This window comes from Hemitrygon akajei, chromosome 2, assembly GCF_048418815.1.
Source record: "Hemitrygon akajei chromosome 2, sHemAka1.3, whole genome shotgun sequence".
NCBI classification, from domain to species: domain Eukaryota; kingdom Metazoa; phylum Chordata; class Chondrichthyes; order Myliobatiformes; family Dasyatidae; genus Hemitrygon; species Hemitrygon akajei.
In genome coordinates this window covers 158,610-174,855 of record NC_133125.1, presented here as the reverse complement: position 1 = coordinate 174,855, position 16,246 = coordinate 158,610, and the positions used below count along the sequence as shown (strand labels likewise).

The following is a 16,246-nucleotide window of genomic DNA, read 5'->3' as shown; positions in this document are numbered from 1 at the left end:
GCAGGGCTTTGGCTCATTTGGGCTTCGGCAATAACGGGCTGCAGCTCGATGACCTTCATCTGGTTAGGGAAAGTGAGGAGGTGATAGAGAGGAGCTATAGGCAAGTAGTAACACTGGGACCTGGGGAGACAGATAAGTGGGTAACAGTCAGGAGAGGGAATACTAGAGTCAGATACTAGAGAGTACTCCTGTGGCTGTCCTCCTTAACAATAAGTACTCTTGTATGAGTACTGTTGGGGGGAGGGCCTATTAGGGGGAAGCAACAGCGGCCGTGCCTCTGGCACAGAGTCTGGCCCTGTGGCTCAGAAGGGTAGGGAAAGAAAGAAGGCAGCAATAATAGGGGACTCTATAATTTAGGGGTCAGACAGGTGATTCTGTGGTGCAGGAAAGAAACACAAATGGTAGTTTGTCTCCCAGGTGCCAGGGTTCAGGAGGTTTCTGATCACGTCCACGATATCCTGAAGTGGGAAGGTGAACCGCCAAAGATCATGGTACATATTGGTACCAACGACATAGGCAGGAAAAGGGAGGAGGTCCTGAAAACAGACTACAGGGAGTTAGAAAGGAAGTTAAGAAGTAGGACTTCAAAGGTAGTAATCTCGTGATTACTGCCTGTGCCACATGACAGTGAGTATAGGAATAGAGTGAGGTGGAGGATAAATGCATGTCTGAGGGATTGGAGCAGGGGGCGGGGATTCAGATTTCTGGATCATTGGGTCCTCTTTTGGGGCAGTCCTGATCTGTACAAAAAGGATAGGTTGCATTTGAATCTGAGGGGGACCAATATCCTGACAGGGAGGCTTGCTAAGACTATTGGGGAGAGTTTAGACTAGAATTGCTGAGGGGTGGGAACTGAAGAGACGGAGGAAGGAGCTGTTGGCTCACAAATAGAGAAAGCTTGGAGACAGTGTGAAAGGGTAGATAGGCAGGTGATAGAGAAGGGATATGCTCAGACCGATGATTTGAGATGTGTCTATTTTAACGCAAGAAGCATCATGAACAAAGTGGATGAGCTTAGAGAGTGGATCAGTACTTGGAGCTATGATGCTGTGGCCATTACAGAGACTTAGATGACTCGGGGGCAGGAATGGTTACTTAGAGTGCCAAGCTTTAGATGTTTCAGAAAGGAAATGGCACTGCTTATCAGAGATAGTGTCACGGCTGTGGAAAAAGGAGCAAGTCATGGAGGGATTGTCCATTGAGTCTCTGTGGGTGGAAGTTAGAACCAGGAAGGGGTCAATAACTCTACTGGGTGTTTTTATACCCAATAGTAACATGGACATTGAGAAGAAGATAGGGAGACAGATTCTAGAAAAATGTAATAATAACAGGATTCTCCTGGTGGGAGATTTTAATTTCCCAAATATTGATTGGCATCTTCGTAGACCAAGGGGTTTAGATGGAGTGGAGTTTGTTAGGTGTGTTCAGGAAGATTTCTGGACACACTATGTAGATAAGCCTACAAGAGGAGAGGCCGTATTTGATCTGGTATTGGGAAATGAACCTGGTCAGGTGTCAGGTCTTTCAGTGGAAGAACATTTTGGAGATAATGATCACAATTCTATTTCCTTCACCAAAGCATTGGAGAGGGATAGGAACAGACAAGTTAGGAAAGTGTTTAACTGGAGTAAGGAAAAATATGAAGCTATCAGGTAGAAACATGGAAGCATAAATTGGGAACAGTTATTCTCAGGGAAATGTACAGCAGAAATGTGACAAATGTTTAGGGAATATTTGTGTGGTGTTCTGCATAGGTATTTTCCAATGAGACAAGAAAAGGTTGGTAGGGAACAAAAACCATGGTGTACAGACAGACAGACAGACATACTTTATTGATCCAGAGGGAAATTGGGTTTCGTTACAGTCGCACCAACCAAGAATAGCAAGAATATGTAGAAATATAGCAATATAAAACCATAAATAATTAAATAATAATAAGTAAATTATAAGTAAATAATAAGTAAATTACTCCAAGTGGAAATAAGTCCAGGACCAGCCTATTGGCTCAGGGTGTCTGACACTCTGAGGGAGGAGTTGTAGTTTGGTGGCCACAGGCAGGAATTACTTCCTATGATGCTCAGTGTTGCATCTCGGTGGAATGAGTCTCTGGCTGAACGTACTCCTGTGCCTAACCAGTACGTTATGAAGTGGATGGGAGACATTGTCCAAGATGGCATGCAACTTGGACAGCATCCTCTTTTCAGACACCACTGTCAGAGAGTCCAGTTCCACCCCCACAACATCACTGGCCTTACGAATGAGTTTGTTGATTCTGTTGGTGTCTGCTACCCTCAGCCTGCTGCCCCAGCACACAACAGCAAAATTGATAGCACTGGCCACCACAGACTCGTAGAACATCCTCAGCATCGTCCGGTACAAAGGGGCTGTTGAAAATCTAGTCAAGAAGAAAAGAAAAGCTTACAAAAGGTTCAAAAAACCAAGTAATGATATGAATCTAGAAGATTATGAGGTTAGCAGGAAGGAGTTTTAGGAGAGCCAGAAGGGCCATGAGAAGACCTTGGCGAGCAGGATTAAAGAAAACCCCTAGATATTCTACAAGTATGTTAAGAGCAATAGGATAAGATGTGAGAGAATAGGACCAATCAAGTGTGACAGTAGAAACGTGTGGATGGAACCGGAGTAGATAGAAGATATACTTAATGAATACTTTGCTTCAGTATTCACTATGGAAAAGGATCTTGGCAATTGTAGAGATGACTTACAGTGGATTGAAAACCTTGAGCATATAGACATTAAGAAAGAGGATATGCTGGAGGTTTTGGAAAGCATCAAGTTGGATAAGTCTCCAGGACTGGACAAGATTCACCCCAGGTCACTATGGGAGGTGAGGGAGGAGATTCCTGAGCTTCTGGCAATGGGCTTTGCATCATCAATAGGGGTGGGGAAGGTTCCAGAGGATTGGAGGGTTGCAGATGTTGTTCCCTTATTCAAGAAAGGGAGTAGAGATAGTCTAGGAAATTATAGACCAGTGAGTCTTACTTCAGTGGTTGGTAAGTTATTGGAAAAGATCCTGAGAGGCAGCATTGATGAACATTTGGAAAGGCATATGTTTAGGGATAGTCAGCATGGTTTTGTCAAAGGCAGGTAATGCCTTATGAGCCCGATTGAAATTTTTGTGGATGTGACTAAGCATATTGATAAAGGATATGTACAATGTCTGAAATACATCTTATGGAAATGTTTGTTTGATGATGAACTTCAATAAAAAAATAAATTACCCAAAAAAAATATAGTGTATATGGACTTCAGCAATGCATTTGATAAGGTACCCCATGCAAGGCTTATTGAGAAAGTAAAGAGGCATGGGTTCTAAGGGGACCTTGCTTTGTCGATCCAGAATTAGCTTGCCCACAGAAGGCAAAGAATGGTTGTAGACAGGCCATATTCTACAAGAAGGTGATGTGCCTCAGGGATCAGTTCTGGGACCCTTCTCTTTGTGATTTTTATAAATGAGGAAGTGGAGGGATGGGTTAGTAAATTTCCTAATGACACAAAGGATGGGTGTGTTGTGGATAGTGTGAAGGGCTGTCAGAGGTTACAGCAAGACATTGATAGAATGTAAAACTGGGCTGAGAAGTAGCAAATGGAGTTCAACCCAGATGAGTGTGAGATGGTACATTTGGTATAATCAGTGGCCTTTTTGCAGAGCTAAAATGGCTATCATGAGAGAGCACTGTTTTAAGGTGATTGGAAGTAGGTACAGAGGAGATGTCAAACATGGAATGTCAAACATGTCAAACATGGAATTATGATGTAGTGGCCATTATGGAGACTTGGCTGGCACCAGGGCAGGAATGGATTCTCAATATTCCTGGATTTCAGTGCTTTAAAAGGGATAAAGAGGGGGGAAAGGGGAGGAGGGGTGGCATTACTGGTCAGGGATACTATTACAGCTGCAGAAAGGATGGGTAATGTAGCAGGATCCTCTTTTGAGTCAGTTAGGGTGGAAGTCAGGAACAGGAAGGGAGCAGTTACTCTACTATTCTATAGGCCCCCTGGTATCAGCAGAGATACCGAGGAGCAGATTGGGAGGCAGATTTTGGAAAGGTGCAAAAATAACAGGGTTGTTATCATGGGTGACTTTAACTTCCCTAATATTGATTGGCACTTGATTAGTTCCAAGGGTTTAGATGGGGCAGAGTTTGTTAAGTGTGTCCAGGATGGATTCCTGTCACAGTATGTTGACAGGCTGACTAGGGGGAATGCCATACTAGATCTAGTATTAGGTAACGAACCGGGTCAGGTCACAGATCTGTCAGTGGGTGAGCATCTGGGGGACAGTGATCACCACTCCCTGACCTTTAGCATTATCATGGAAAAGGATAGAATCAGAGAGGCCAGGAAAATTTTTAATTGGGGAAGGGCAAATTATGAGGCTACAAGGCTAGAACTTGCGGGTGTGAATTGGGATGATGTTTTTGGAGGGAAATGTACTATGGACATGAGGTTGATGTTTAAGGATCTCTTGCAGGATGTTAGGGATAAATTTGTCCCAGTGAGGAAGATAAAGAATGGTAGGGTGAAGAAACCATGGGTGACAAGTGAAGTGGAAAATCTAGTCAGGTGGAAGAAGGCAGCATACATGAGGTTTAGGAAGCAAGGATCAGATGGGTCTATTGAGGAATACAGGGTAGCAAGAAAGAGCTTAAGAAGGGGCTGAGAAGAGCAAGAAGGGGGCATGAGAAGGCCTTGGTGAGTAGGGTAAAGGAAAACACAAGGCATTCTTCAATTATGTGAAGAACAAAAGGATGACAGGAGTGAAGGTAGGACAGATTAGAGATAAAAGTGGGAAGATGTGCCTGGAGGCTGTGGAAGTGAGCGAGGTCCTCAATGAATACTTCTCTTTGGTATTCACCATTGAGAGGGAACTTGATGACGGTGAGGACAATATGAGTGAGATTGATGTTCTGGAGCATGTTGATATTAAGGGAGAGGAGGTGTTGGAGTTGTTAAAATACATTAGGATGGATAAGTCCCCGGGACCTGACAGAATATTCCCCAGGCTGCTCAACGAGGCAAGGGAAGAGATTGCTGAACCTCTGGCTAGGATCTTTATGTCCTCGTTGTCCACTGGAATGGTACCGGAGGATTGGAGGGAGGCGAATGTTGTCCCCTTGTTCAAAAAAGGTAGTAGGGATAGTCCAGGTAATTATAGACCAGTGAGCCTTACGTCTATGGTGGGAAAGCTGTTGGAAAAGATTCTTAGAGATAGGATCTATGGGCATTTAGAGAATCATGGTCTGATCAGGGGCAATCAGCATGGCTTTGTGAAGGGCAGATCATGCCTAACCAACCTGATAGAGTTCTTTGAGGAGGTGACCAGGCATATAGATGAGGGTAGTGCAGTGGATGTGATCTACATGGATTTTAGTAAGGCTTTTGACTAGGTACAACATGATACGCTTATTCAGAAAGTCAGAAGGCATGGGATCCAGGGAAGTTTGGCCAGGTAGATTCAGAATTGGCTTGCCTGCAGAAAGCAGAGGGTCGTGGTAGAGGGAGTACATTCAGATTGGAGGGTTGTGACCAGTGGTGTCCCAGAAGGATTGGTTCTGGGACCTCTACTTTTTGTGATTTATATTAATGACCTTGATGCGGGGGTAGAAGGGTGGGTTGGCAAGTTTGCAGACAACACAAAGGTTGGTGGTGTTGTGGATAGTGTTGAGGATTGTTGAAGATTGCAGAGAGACGTTGATAGGATGCAGAAGTGGGCTGAGAAGTGGCAGATGGATTTCAACCGGGAGAAGTGTGAGGTGGTACACTTTGGAAGGACAAACTCCAAGGCAGAGTACAAAGTAAATGGCAGGATACTTGGTAGTGTGGAGGAGCAGAGGGATCTGGGGGTACATGTACACAGATCCCTGAAAGTTGCCTCACAGGTAGATAGGGTAGTTAATAAAGCTCATGGGGTGTTAGCTTTCATAAGTCGAGGGATAGATTTTAAGAGACGCGATGTAATGATGCAGCTCTATAAAACTCTGGTTAGGCCACAGTTGGAGTACTGTGTCCAGTTCTGGTCACCTCACCATAGGAAGGATGTGGAAACATTGGAAAGGGTACAGAGGAGATTTACCAGGATGCTGCCTGGTTTAGAGAGTATGGATTATGATCAGAGATTAAGGGAGCTAGGGCTTTACTCTTTGGAGAGAAGGAGGATGAGAGGAGACATGATAGAGGTGTACAAGATATTAAGAGGAATAGACAGAGTGGACAGCCAGCACCTCTTCCCCAGGGCACCACTGCTCAGTACAAGAGGACATGGCTTTAAGGTAAGGGGAGGGAAGTTCAAGGGGGATATTAGAGGAAGGTTTTTCACTCAGAGAGTGGTTGGTGCGTGGAATGCTCTGCCTGAGTCAGTGGTGGAGGCAGATACACTTAGTGAAGTTTAAGAGACTACTAGACAGGTATATGGAGGAATTTAAGGTGGGGGGTTATATGGGAGGCAGGGTTTGAGGGTCGGCACAACATTGTGGGCCGAAGGGCCTGTAATGTGCTGTACTATTCTATGTTCTGTGTTCTATAAGTTTTTTATGCAGAGAGTAGTGAGTGCATGGAATGGGCTGCCGGTGATGGTGATGGAGGCAGATACGATAGGGTCTTTTAAGAGATTCCTGGATAGGTACATTAGAAAAATAGAGAGCTATGTGTAACCCTAGGTAATTTCTAAAGTAAGTACGTGTATGACTCACCATTGTGGGCCAAAAGACCTGTATTGTGCTGTGGGTTTTCTATGTTTCTATGTTTCTAATTTTCTTGGTGTCCAGTGCACACGTCCGCTTGATGCTCTTTCTGAGAACAAAGAAATTCTGTGCTTTACTGAAAGTATTTTTCTTTTTGGTATTCTCTACTAATATCAGTATAACTCTAGGAATTGTTGGACTTATTTATTTTGCAGAGATGGATCTGAACCAGTCAAGGAACGGCATACCAAAAGCTCGTATGAAAACAATGAAAATGACCATTGCTTTTGTCACATCTTTCATCATCTGCTGGACCCCATACTACCTGATGGGAATCTGGTATTGGTTTGATCCTGATCTGGAATATAAATTGCCTGAAGCAATCAACCACTTTCTATTTGTGTTTGGATTACTGAATCCTTGCCTTGATCCACTTATTTACTGGTATTTTTCTTAGTTTATCTCAATTGTGATGCTTATCTTTTCATTGTTTATTGTCCAGTGCTCAGATATCTTGCTGCTGTTACTGTCACCTTAGGAATGCTACAGTATCATTGGCACACCCAGGACTATGTTTTGAAAGACAATGCTTGGACCAAGTTAATTTACAGACAGACCAAACAAATGCTCAGAATCAGGTTTATTTTTACTGATATATTTGTGAAATGTGTTGTTTTGTGGCAGCAGTGCAGTGGAAGACATACTGCACAAACTACAATGAGTTTCAAAAATGAAGAAATAGTGCAAAAGAGGAATAAGATCATAGTCATATGAAGAGAGAATGTCCTGGAGGTGTAGTCCTAAATAATGGATACTGGCTTGAGATCCCACCTCTTGAAGATGTTCTCAGTGATGTAAAAGGCTGTGCCTGGATGGAACTGACTACAGCCCTCCCAGTTTCTTGCAATCCTGTGCATTGCAGGCTCCATTCTGGGCTGTGATGTAACTAGCCAGAATGTTCTTCACCATACATCAGTAGAAATTAATAAGAGTCTTTCATCATGTCATATCCAATCCCCTCACACTCTGAATGAAATTGAGCTGCTGGTGTGTCTTGTTTATAATTACATCAATGTGTTGGACCCATGACAAATCCACTGAGATGCTAATACCCAGGAACCTGAGCTGCTCAACCTTTCCACTGTTGATCCCCTCTTAGGACCGGAGTATGTGTTGTGCTAAACACATGTCTTCTCACAGTCCAACAGACCAGATTTTGCCATTTCCATGGTGTGCCATTTTCAACAATAGTGCAGACCATTTTATGGAAACCTTTGCCCTTAAATGCAGCACATGCCTTTATAATCAATGCAGTTAATCAGTTTATGTGCAATGTTTATGTGGGCAAATTACAATGTTCTTAATGCAGCATCGGTTAAAGGCATAAAGGATGTGTTAAAACATCTCAGAGTTTGGTTACTCCGTCAGTACAAAAGTACAACAGATGCTATTTTGAACAGCAAACCCATCCAAAACCAGAAGATTTTCAATATTTTCACATTTGTCATGGGGGGCTGTTTTGAGAAATTGGAGCAGCACAATCATGATACATTCACTATACATTCTGTGTTATTCATTATGCTCTGTGTGAAGTTATGCTGTACTTAATCCTCTGATGCAGTCTCACTAAATAAATCTGGAATGTCCCAGTGCATGATCAGCAGCTGTTCCTTGGGAAAAAAAAATCTGAGGCCTCCACAACACAACTCAACTCATAGTGCTTATAGAACATAGAACTGAACAGCACAGGAATAAGCCCTTCAATTTAAGTTTAATTGTAATTCCATCAAGTATGAACACTCAAGAATACAGCCAAATGTAACAGCGTGACTCCAGAGTCAAGATACAAAACTTGCACCATCAATCCACAGTTGACCACAATAATGAAATAGAGTCTGTCTCCCGCCAAGCGAACATCAGTGGGTGGGGGGGGGGGGGGGGGGGGGTGGCAGCACCGACTCCAGTCTGGATGCCACGCCACACCACTTCTGGTCGAACGCGTTGGCCCTGACAATATATGTACACAGTGCAGACCCTTCAGTCCATTGAAATCTTCAGCCAACCATAATTGAGCTTGTCCTCTGCCAAGTGTAAAACAGGGGGGCAGCACCAAATTGAGCCCTCGCACTAACTCAATACCTCTCTCCTGGTGGCTGTAAAACAGGTGATCTTGTGGCTTGAGGCCCTGAGTCCACTGAGTGCTACCAAAATCTGCAGTTGACCATGACAGAGCTTGTCTCCTGCTGAGCGAAGCCCTGGGAGGGCAGCACCGACTGTGACCTGGATGCCACACCACACCGTCCCTGATGAAGCACACCAACTTCAACAGCCCTCTCCTGGCAGCTACAATCGTGGCTTGAGGCCTAGTCCTTGCTACAACGAGGTCACACAACTCTCCCACCATCTGCCCCTGTTCTCAGTCAATAAGTCAGTGAATCAAACTTGCAGCATACCAGATTAACAATTGTCCAAAAGGACCTTTCAATCTCAAGAAAAACAACAAAAATGGTCATTTTCTATTAGACTAAAGCCTCCTTCGACTCAGGCAGCAGCACGTTGCGCACCTCCTTCATTTTCTCCGCCAGCGAGCAACTCACTGATGGTGTAGACCTGCAGAACTTCAACTTCCTAATGTATAGCAGGATCTTGTGATCATTAGAAGTACATTTAAATAGAACAGTAGCACCTTTTGATGACCCTGTAGAAGCCACAATGACTGAATGTGCCACCATCTTACCAGAAGATCTTTGGCCCACAGTGTTGTGCTGAACCAGCTAAAAAGCAAATTAAAAACGCTTAAACACTAATTCCTCCCTCATACATCATGTCGATTCCCTTCATCTTTCTTACATCCATGTACCAATCCAAACATCTCTTAAAAGCCTCGAACATATTTGCCTCTACCACCATATCAGATTCCAAGCATTCACCACTCTCTGGGTAAAAAACCTACCCCTCACATACCCTTTGAACCTACCCCCTCTCACTTTCAATGCTGTGCTCTGGTATTAGATATTTCAACACTGGGAAACAAATACTCCCTATTTAATCTCATAATCTTATAAACCTCTATCAGATCTTCCCTCAGCCTTCGCCCCTCCAGAGAAAACAAGCCACTTTATCCAGCCTCTCATAATAGCACATGTCCTCTAAACCAGGCAGCAGCCTGGTAAACCTCTTCTGCACCCTCTCTAAAGCCTTCCTATCATGGGGTGACTAGAACTGTGCGCAATATTCCAGATGTGGTCTAACCAGAGTTATATAAAGTTGCAAAAAAAACTTCTTGACTTTTAAACTCAATGCTACAACTAACAAAAGCAAACATTCCATAAGCCTTCTTAACCACCTTATTGGCCTGTGTAGCCACTTCCAAGGAACTATGAACTTGGATCCCAAGATCTCTCTGCTCAGCAACACTGGTAAGGACCTTGCCCCTAACAGTACACTGTCTCCTTGCATTTGCCCTACCAAGGTGCAACACCTCACATTTATCTGGGTTAAACGCAGTCTGCCATTTTTCAGCCCATCTCTGCAACTGATCTGCATTGTGCTGTATTTTTTGCCAGTCTTCTGCACTATCCACAACTCCACCAATCTTGGCATCATCCACAAAGTTACAAACCCACCCATTCTACATTCTCATCCAGGTCATTTATATACATCACAAACAGCAGAAGTCTCAGCACAGATCTCTGTGGAGCACCACTAATTACAGACTTCCAGTTCGAATTAGTCCCTTCAACCATTACCCTTTGATTTTGACAGATGCCTTACTCAAATCCATGTGGATAACATACACTCATCAATCTCTCTCATCATCTTATCAAAAAACTCAGTCAAGTTTGTAAGGCACAACAAGCCATGCTGGCTCTCCCTAATTAGGCCATGGGTCTCCAAATGCTCATATATCTTCTCCCTAAGAGTTTTTGATAGCAATTTGCCTTCAATTGATGTGAGACCCACCAGTCTATAGTTCCCAGAATTTTCCCTTGTTCCCTTCTTAAATAGAAGTACAACATTAGCCAATCACCAGTCCTCCTGGACCTCACCTGTCCCTAGAGAGGACATGATGAAACCAGTCAAGGCCCCAGCAATCTCATCTATTGTCTTCTTCAATAACCTGGGGTAAATCCCATTAGGCCCTAGGAACCCAGCCACCTCAATACTCATTAGGAGGCCAAACACTTTCTCCCACTTGTTCTCTAAACACCCTAACCTATTTATACATTCAGCACTGATCATCTGGTCTTACATATCTTTTTTCTTGGTAAATACTGAAGCAAAGTACTCATTCCATCTCCCTCTGGTGCTCCTCTCCCCCTTTCTTTCTCCCTAGGCCTCCCGTCCCATGATCCTTTCCCTTCTCTAGCTCTGTATCCCTTGTGCCAAACACCTTTCTGGCTCTCAGCTTCACCCCTCCCCCTCCGGTCTTCTCCTATCATTTCACATTTTCCCCTCCCCCTCCTACTTTCAAATCTCTTACTATCTTTCCTTTCAGTTAGTCCTGACGAAGGGTCTCGGCCCGAAACATCGACAGCGCTTCTCCCTATAGATGCTGCCTGACCTGCTGTGTTCCACCAGCATTTTGTGTGTGTTGCTTGGAGTATTGTGTACAGTTTTGGTCACCCAATTATAGGAAAGATGTCAACAAAACAGAGAGTACAGAGAAGATTTACTAGAATGTTACCTGGGTTTCAGCACCTAAGTTACAGGGAAAGATTGAAAAAGTTAGGTCTTTATTCTTTGGAGCATAGAAGGTTGAGAGGGGACTTGATAGAGGTATTTAAAATTATGAGGGGGATAGATAGAGTTGACGTGGATAGGCTTTTTCCATTGAGAGTAGGGGAGATTCAAACAAGAGGACATGAGTAGAGAGTTAGGGGGCAAAAGTTTAAGGGTAACACGAAGGGGAATTTCTTTACTCAGAGAGTGGTAGCTGTGTGGAACGAGCTTCCAGTAGAAGTGGTAGAGGCAGGTTTGGCATTGTAATTTAAAGTAAAACTGGATAGGTATATGGACAGGAAAGGAATGGAGGGTTATGGGCTGAGTGCAGGTCAGTGGGACTAGGTGAGAGTAAGTGTTCGGCACGGACTAGAAGGGCCGAGATGGCCTGTTTCCATGCTGTAATTGTTACATGGTTATATGATTATGATATATAGAGGTACCAACTGCAGAGGATGCAATATTAGATCTTCTATTAGGAAATGAGTTAGGACAGTTAGTAAATTCGATTAGACATTGGCTCAATCGGAGAAATCAGAGAGTGGTAGTGGAGAATTGCTTCTTTGAGTGGAGGCCTGTGATTAGTGGTGTGCCACAGGGATCAGTGCTGGGTCCATTGTTATTTGTCATCTATATCAATGATCTGGATGATAATGTGGTAAATTGGATCAGCAAGTTTGCTTACGATACAAAGATTGGAGGTGTAGTGGACAGTGAGGAAGGTTTTCAAAGCTTGCAGAGGGATCTGGACCAGCTGGAAAAATGGGCTGAAAAATGGCAGATTGAGTTTAATACAGACAAGTGTGAGGTATTGCACTTTGGAAGGAAAAACCAAGGTAGAACATACAAGGTAAATGGTAGGGCACTGAGGAGTGCAGTAGAACAGAGGAATCTAGGAATACGGATACAAAATTCCCTAAAAGTGGCGTCACAGGTAGATAGGGTTGTAAAGAGAGCTTTTGGTACATTGGCCTTTATAAATCAAAGTATTGAGTATAAGAGTTGGAATGTAATGGTGAGGTTGTGTAAGGCATTGGTGAGGCTGAATTTGGAGTATTGTGTGCAATTTTGGTCACCAAATTACAGGAAGGATATTAATAAGGTTGAAAGAGTGCAGAGAAGGTTTACAAGGATGTTGCCGGGACTTGAGAAACTGAGTTACAGAGAAAGGTTGACTAGGTTAGGGCTTTATTCCTTGAAGTGTAGAAGAATGAGGGGAGATTTGATAGAGGTATATAAAATTATGATGGGTATAGATCGAGTGAATGCAAGCAAGCTTTTTCCACTGAGGCTAGGGGAGAAAAAAACCAGAGGACATGGGTTAAGGGTGAAGGGGGAAAAGTTTAAAGGGAGCTTTAGGGGGGACTTTTTCACACAGAGAGTGGTGGGAGTGTGGAATGAGCTGCCAGATGAAATGGTAAATGTGGGCTCACTTTTAACATTTAAGAAAAACTTGGACAGGTACATGGATGAGAGGTGTATGGAGGGATATGGGCCAGGTGCAGGTCAGTGGGACTAGGCAGACAAATGGTTCGGCACAGCCAAGAACGGCCAAAAGGCCTGTTTCTGTGCTGTAATGTTCTATGGTTTTAATAACAAGGTTGTTGTGGTGGGACATTTTAATTTCCCAAATATTGATTGGCATGTCCCTAGAGTGAGAGGCTTCAATGGGGTGGAGCTTGTTTGGTGTGTTCAGGAAGGTTTCTTGACACAATCTGTAGATAAGCCTACAAGAGGAGAGGCTGTACTTGATTTGGTATTGGGAAATAATCCTGGTCAGGTGTCAGGTCTCTCAGTGGGAGAGTATTTTGGAGATAGTGATCACAATTCTATCTCTTTTACCATAGCATTGCTGAGGGAAAGGAACAGACAAGTTAGGGAAATGTTTAATTGGAGTAAGAGGAAATATAAGACTATCAGGCAGGAACTTGGAAGCATAAAATGGAAAAGATGTTCTCAGGGAAACGTATGAGAGAAATGTGGCAAATGTTCAGCAGATATTTGCATGGGGTTCTGCATAGATACCTACCAATGAGACGGAAGGAACGTAAGAATGATATTAGCAGAGCCAGAAGGGGCCATGAGAAGGCCTTGGCAGACAGGATTAAGGAAAAGCCCGAGGCATTCTACAAGTATGTGAAGAGCAAGAGGATAAGATGTGAGAGAATAGGACCAATCAAATGTAACAGTGGGAAAGTGTGTATGGAACCGTAGGAGATAGCAGAGGTACTTAATGAATACTTTGCTGCAGTATTCACTACGGATTGGTGATTGTAGGAATGACTTTTGGATCAGGACAAGCGGAGCAGCGTGAGAGCTAAATTCTGAAGGAAGGCAGTTTTTTTAAAAACTTCTTCGAGTACTAGAAGGGTGAGACTGCACAGGCGCGTGACGTAGACAGGACAGCGTGGAGAGTTTAAAAAGGAAGGTGACTTCCAACAGTTGTTTTTTGGATTGGGACAAGAAGGGCGATGTGAGAGCTAAATTCTGAAGGAAGGCAGTTTCCTGGATGAAGAATTGGTGTGATGGGTTAGTAAATTTGCTGATGACACAAAGTTTGGGGGTGTTGTGGATAGTGTGGAGGGCTGTCAGAGGTTAAAGCGGGACATTGATAGGATGCAAAACTGGGCTAAGAAGTGGCAGACACAAAATGCTGGTGGAATGCAGCAGGCCAGGCAGCATCTATAGGGAGAAGCGCTGTCGACATTTTGGGCCAAGACCCTTCATCCTGACCCTAACCCTAACCCTAATGCGTCCTGACAAAGGGTCTCGGCCCAAAACATTGACAGCACTTCTCCCTATAGATGCTGCCTGGCCTGCTGCGTTCCACCAGCATTTTGTGTGTGTTGCTTGAATTTCCAGCATCTGCAGATTTCCTCGTGTTTGCCGTAAGAAGTAGCAGATGCAGTTCAACCCAGGTAAGTGTGAGGTGGTTCATTTTGGTAGGTCAAATATGATGGCAGATGTAGCATTGATGGCTAGACCCTTGGGAGTATGGAGGATCATAGGGATCTTGGGGTCTGAGTCCATAAGACACTCAAAGCTGCTACACAGGTTGACTGTGGTTAAGAAGGCATACGATGCATTGGCCTTCATCAATTGTGGGATTGAGTTTAAGAGCTGAGAGGTAATGTTGCAGCTATATAGGCCCATGGTCAGACCCCACTTGGAGTACTGCACTCAGTTCTGGTCGCCTCACTACAGGAAGGATGTGGAAACCATAGAAAGGGTGCAGAGGAGATTTACAAGGATGTTGCCTGGATTGGGGAGCATGTCTTATGAACTCGACCTTTTCTCCTTGGAGCAGCGGAGGATGAGAGGTGACCTGATGGAGGTGTACAACATAATGAGAGGCATTGATCGTGTGGATAGTCAGAGGCTTTTTCCCAGGGCTGAAATGGCTAACACGAGAGGAGTTAGTTTTAAGGTGCTTGGAAGCAGGTACAGAGGAGATATCAGGGGTAAGTTTTTTTACGCAGAGAGTGGTGAGTGTGTGGAATGGGCTGCCGGCGGCATTGGTGGGGGCAGAATCGATAGGGTATTTTAAAAGAATTCTGGACCTTAGAAAAATAGAGGGCTATGGGTAAGCCTTGGTAGTTCAAAGGTAAGGACATGTTTGGCACATCTATGTGAGCCAAAGGGCCTGTATTGTGCTGTCGGTTTCCTATGTTTCTATGAGAACTTCTGTTCCCAATTTATGCTTCCATGTTCCTGCCTGATAGCTTCATATTTCCCCTTACTCCGAATAAAGGCTTTTCTAACTCATCTGTTCCTATCCCTCTCCATTGCTATGGTAAAAGAGATAGGATTATGATCATTATCTCCAAAATGCTCTCCCACTGAGAGACCTGACATCTGACCAGGTTCATTTCTCAATACCAGATCTTCTCCTCTTGAAGAATTATCTACATATTGTGTCAGGAAACCATATAACCATATGCCCAACTTCACGCAGTATGTGAGCTATACAACCAGAGGGGAGAGGACCCTGGACTTGATGTATGCTAACGTTAAGGATGCATACAGCTCCTCTCCCCTCCCCCCACTGGGAAGGTCAGATCACAACCTGGTGCATCTCAAACCCTGCTACGTGCATCTGGTGAAGAGTAAACCTGCAACCTTGAGGACAGTGAGGAAATGGTCGGGGGAGGATAATGAAGCACTCCAGGGTTGTTTTGAGGTGACAGACTGGCAGGCACTCTGTGAGCCACATGGAGAGGACATTGATGGACTCACAGAGTGCATCACTGGTTACATCAACATCTGTGTGGACTGCAATGTTCCGGCAAGATCTGTGTTATTCAAATAACAAGCCATGGGTAACAAAGGACATTAAGGACATCCTGAACGCTAAAAAGAGGGCGTTTAGAAATGGAAATAGGGAGGAGCTGAGGACAATACAGAAGGACCTGAAAGCCAAGATCAGGGAGACTAAAGACAGGTATAGGAGGAAGCTTGAGTGGAAACTCCAGCAGAACAACATGAGAGAGGTCTGGAGTGGGATAAGAACCATCACTGGGTTCCAGCAAACTAGCAACAGAGGAGCTCAAGGCAGTGTGGACAGGGCCAACGAACTTAACCAGTTCTTCAACAGATTTGACACTGTGGCCCCTCCCCATCCCCCACATGATTCACCTGTTGTCGGCCCCCAACACATACTCCACTCTCACTTCCTACCCCTCCTCACAGCCCCCCACCCTGCTCCCATGACTACACCCCTCCCCTATCTGAAAACACCACGGTGGGCTTCACAGCTGAACAGGTGAGAAGACAGCTGAAACGTCTCCACCCAAGCAAGGCTGCAGGACCGGATGGTGTCAGCC

The 16,246-nt window shown here is 44.3% G+C and overlaps 1 protein-coding gene across 1 annotated transcript in view; it reads left to right on the top strand.

Moving 5' to 3' along the window:
- The window catches only part of LOC140738459 (gonadotropin-releasing hormone receptor-like), a 45,904-nt gene extending 38,746 nt beyond the window's left edge, over nucleotides 1-7,158 (top strand). The window contains exon 3 of the mRNA XM_073065756.1: nucleotides 6,917-7,158. Coding sequence (XP_072921857.1) covers nucleotides 6,917-7,158 — 242 coding nt within the window. The remainder of the gene's footprint in view (nucleotides 1-6,916) is intronic.
- The last annotated feature ends 9,088 nt before the right edge of the window (nucleotides 7,159-16,246 follow it).